General features: G+C 44.4%; 1 protein-coding gene across 1 annotated transcript in view; it reads right to left on the bottom strand.

Annotated features, from left to right (window-relative positions):
- Positions 1–2,951, bottom strand: part of Xdh (xanthine dehydrogenase) — a 65,259-nt gene that overhangs the window by 55,935 nt on the left and 6,373 nt on the right. Inside the window, exon 4 of the mRNA XM_031356240.1 lies at positions 1,764–1,821. Within this exon, the coding sequence (XP_031212100.1) occupies positions 1,764–1,821 (58 nt within the window). The remainder of the gene's footprint in view (positions 1–1,763; positions 1,822–2,951) is intronic.

Genomic DNA, 2,951 nt, shown 5'->3' with positions numbered 1-2,951 from the left:
ATATATATATATATATATTTGCAGCTGATGGCATGGTGCAGTCTAGTCTTTTATATCCTTCTAGCCTTGACATTTTTCTAGAAACCCTAGGCTAGGGATATCTCTCCTGCTCTCACTAATTAACTACTGGCCCAGGCTGCAATAAGGAAGAGGACTTTATACTTTCCGTGGCAACTTTCAGTTTTAAATGTCATTTGAGCTTTTGTTTACTAAGCCTGTCCACTGAGATAAGAAGTTTCTGGAGCTCTTAGGCTTCAGAAACAAAAACTGAAACTAATAGAGAACTAAAATGAACTCTGTTTTCGGAACACTCAACAAGCTCCTAGTGGGACTGGGCTGATAACCGCAGCCCCCTTTCCTATGCACTGAGCCCACACAGGAGCCACCAGGGCCACCTTCTGAGCTTCAGATATGCCCATCCCAAGTCATTCTCTATGCTGTCTGATAGCAGGGGAGTGGACCAAAGTTAAGGCCATGAATCTGGGCTTACTTCTGTGAGTACTGAGCAAGCGGGTCACTCCTACCTCTGGGGCAGAGACAAGGACACCATAGACAGATGTTGAAAGGAGCAGCAGGCCCCAGAGAATTGCCAGCCTGGATGAGAAGTGCAAGCCTGTAGCTTCCATCCAGGGTCTGCCAGAACTTGCCCAGAATATACTTAGTGAAAAGCAGGTCATTTAGTCAGTGCTGGCCCCACTTCCTGTAGGAGGGAGATAATGTTATATTTCCACGGAATTTCTGTGAAGATTGTGTGACATCAGCTATACAAACTTCTTTGAACTTTGCCTGTACATGACAAGTATTCATTAAATGTCAGCACCTATATTTTCTGTTGTTCTTGATCCAGGGTCCCAGAATACTTTAATAACCTGAAAGAACAAAAGATGTGGGATCCTACACAAGCCTTCCCCACAATGGATGAAGAGCAGCAGCCCAGGACACTCGACAGCAGTGGTTCTCAGCCTTCTTAATGCTGTGACCCTTTAATACAGTTTCTCATGTTGTGGTGACCCTTATTATTTTGTTGCTACTTTATAACAATAATTTTGCTACTGCTATGAATAATAATGTAATTATCTGACATGCAGGATATCTGATAAGCAATCCCTGTGAAAGGGTTATATGACATTCCCCCAAAGGGGTTGTGACACTCAGGTTGAGAACCACCTTTCTAAGGTGTCTCCTGCCCTTGATGTCCCTAAAGCCTGCCACCAAGCAACCGATGCCTTACACAGTACCCACAGCGATCATCCATTCTCAGCATGCAGCTCTTGTCTGGGAATGCTCATTAGTCATATAGAGTTTACCTAGTATATGGAAGGCCCTAAGTTCAATGCCCAACAGTGCAAGAAAATCAATAGAAACCCCTCTTCTGGTCTCTCCAGGCCTATATTGAGCCAGAGAGGCTCCAGGGTAATCCTGTTTGTATTAAACAAACGTCAACTAAAGAAGAAGCCCACAACTCCTAAGGCAAATGACTATGAAGCTGATGGGGGCTGGTGAGGAGGGATTTCATGGGCATAGAAAATCCTGGAATTACTAGACCTTTTTGCTGAAAAAACTCTGAAAGAACACAATGAACAGCCTCTCGTTTGAGAACTGAGAGTTTACAATCTAAGAAGGCAATGAATACCCAAGGTCTTCCAGCTATACTGAGTGCCACCGCTGTCCAGACTCCTTCGAGGTCACTAGGCAATTATGGAAGCTTCAGAGAACAGTCCCATAGTCCCTTCAACCTCATTTCCATTGAAGAGTCAGGATACACTTTCTTCTAAGGTAGACCAGAAGTGTTGTTTCGGGATCCGCATTTTTCTCCACCACCTACCAAGAAAATACATCCAAGAATCACCCTTCCATTCTTCTTCAGGTGATTTCCTCCCTTTCAATACTCACCCCAAAATGTGTAGTTAATGGACAGAGCATAGATAGACCCTGACATTCAAGACATCTTTTCTCAACAATCCCATAAAAAATGAACTATACATGAACTATAAAACGCAAGCATGCTCTTGGGTCCTAGAATTCCACCTGGACACACCACAGAAGCTCAGGTTCTATGCTGCCAAGAGCATCCTTTAAGTCAAACATGTCACCTCATTTCTCCTGCCTCTTCCTAGGATCATATTCTAGAGTTGGAGCTGTCAGCACACAGACTCTAACTTTGCATCCTTGAGTATGCCTGCTCAGACTCTGTGGGTGAAGAGAGAAAGCTGGAAATGTAGTCCATGCGTATAGCAAAGTGTTGTATGCAACAAGCTACACAGTAGCAACATGAGCAAGCTAGTACAGAAGAGCAAGATCTCAAGACAAAAAACCTATCCATGTGTTCAATAAGGTAGAAAAGGCCAATGTGAGATCCTCTCCCCAGATGGAAACCTTCAAAGAAGATCCAGGAGGGGCCATTTCACTACTCCCCATACTTAAAGGCAGAGAATTTATAATAAGAGATCTTTTAAGAGAACTGTGATATATATTGGTCCTAGAGTTTCTTCAAGTGGAAGGAAAAGAAACATCCGCTTCACACCTCAAACTAAAAGGAGGGATACCCTTTGTACCATACATAAATCCACCATCCCTCCTTCATAGTAGTGTCAGGGGCCAGACCAACCCAAGACTTTCTCAGAGGCCCCGATGGAAGAATGACAGGAACTTTAATTCTACGTCCTTGTCCAGGAGTGGACTTGGCAAGGCCAGGCTAGGGCTGGAGCCTGTATCTCCTCAGAAGAGTCAAGGTGGCAGCTTCTGGGGACCAGGCTCTTTCCTCTGGGCTATGGTTCTCAGCCCTAAGGCAGCCGTGCCTGCAGAACCCTGGGTTCTCTTTGCCAAGATTGGCTGACTTAGTTCTGCTGACTTTGACCATTTTCCCCTCTGCAAATAAAACATATAATGCTGTAATGCTGTCCTTCTTAAGAGTCCTGCTCAGCATGAATCATCAGCTATTGCTTCTGCTT

Source organism: Mastomys coucha, unplaced genomic scaffold, assembly GCF_008632895.1.
Source record: "Mastomys coucha isolate ucsf_1 unplaced genomic scaffold, UCSF_Mcou_1 pScaffold6, whole genome shotgun sequence".
Classification (NCBI taxonomy): Eukaryota; Metazoa; Chordata; class Mammalia; order Rodentia; family Muridae; genus Mastomys; species Mastomys coucha.
The sequence above is the reverse complement of the archived record's forward strand: the minus strand, read 5'-3'. Positions and strand labels throughout refer to the sequence as shown.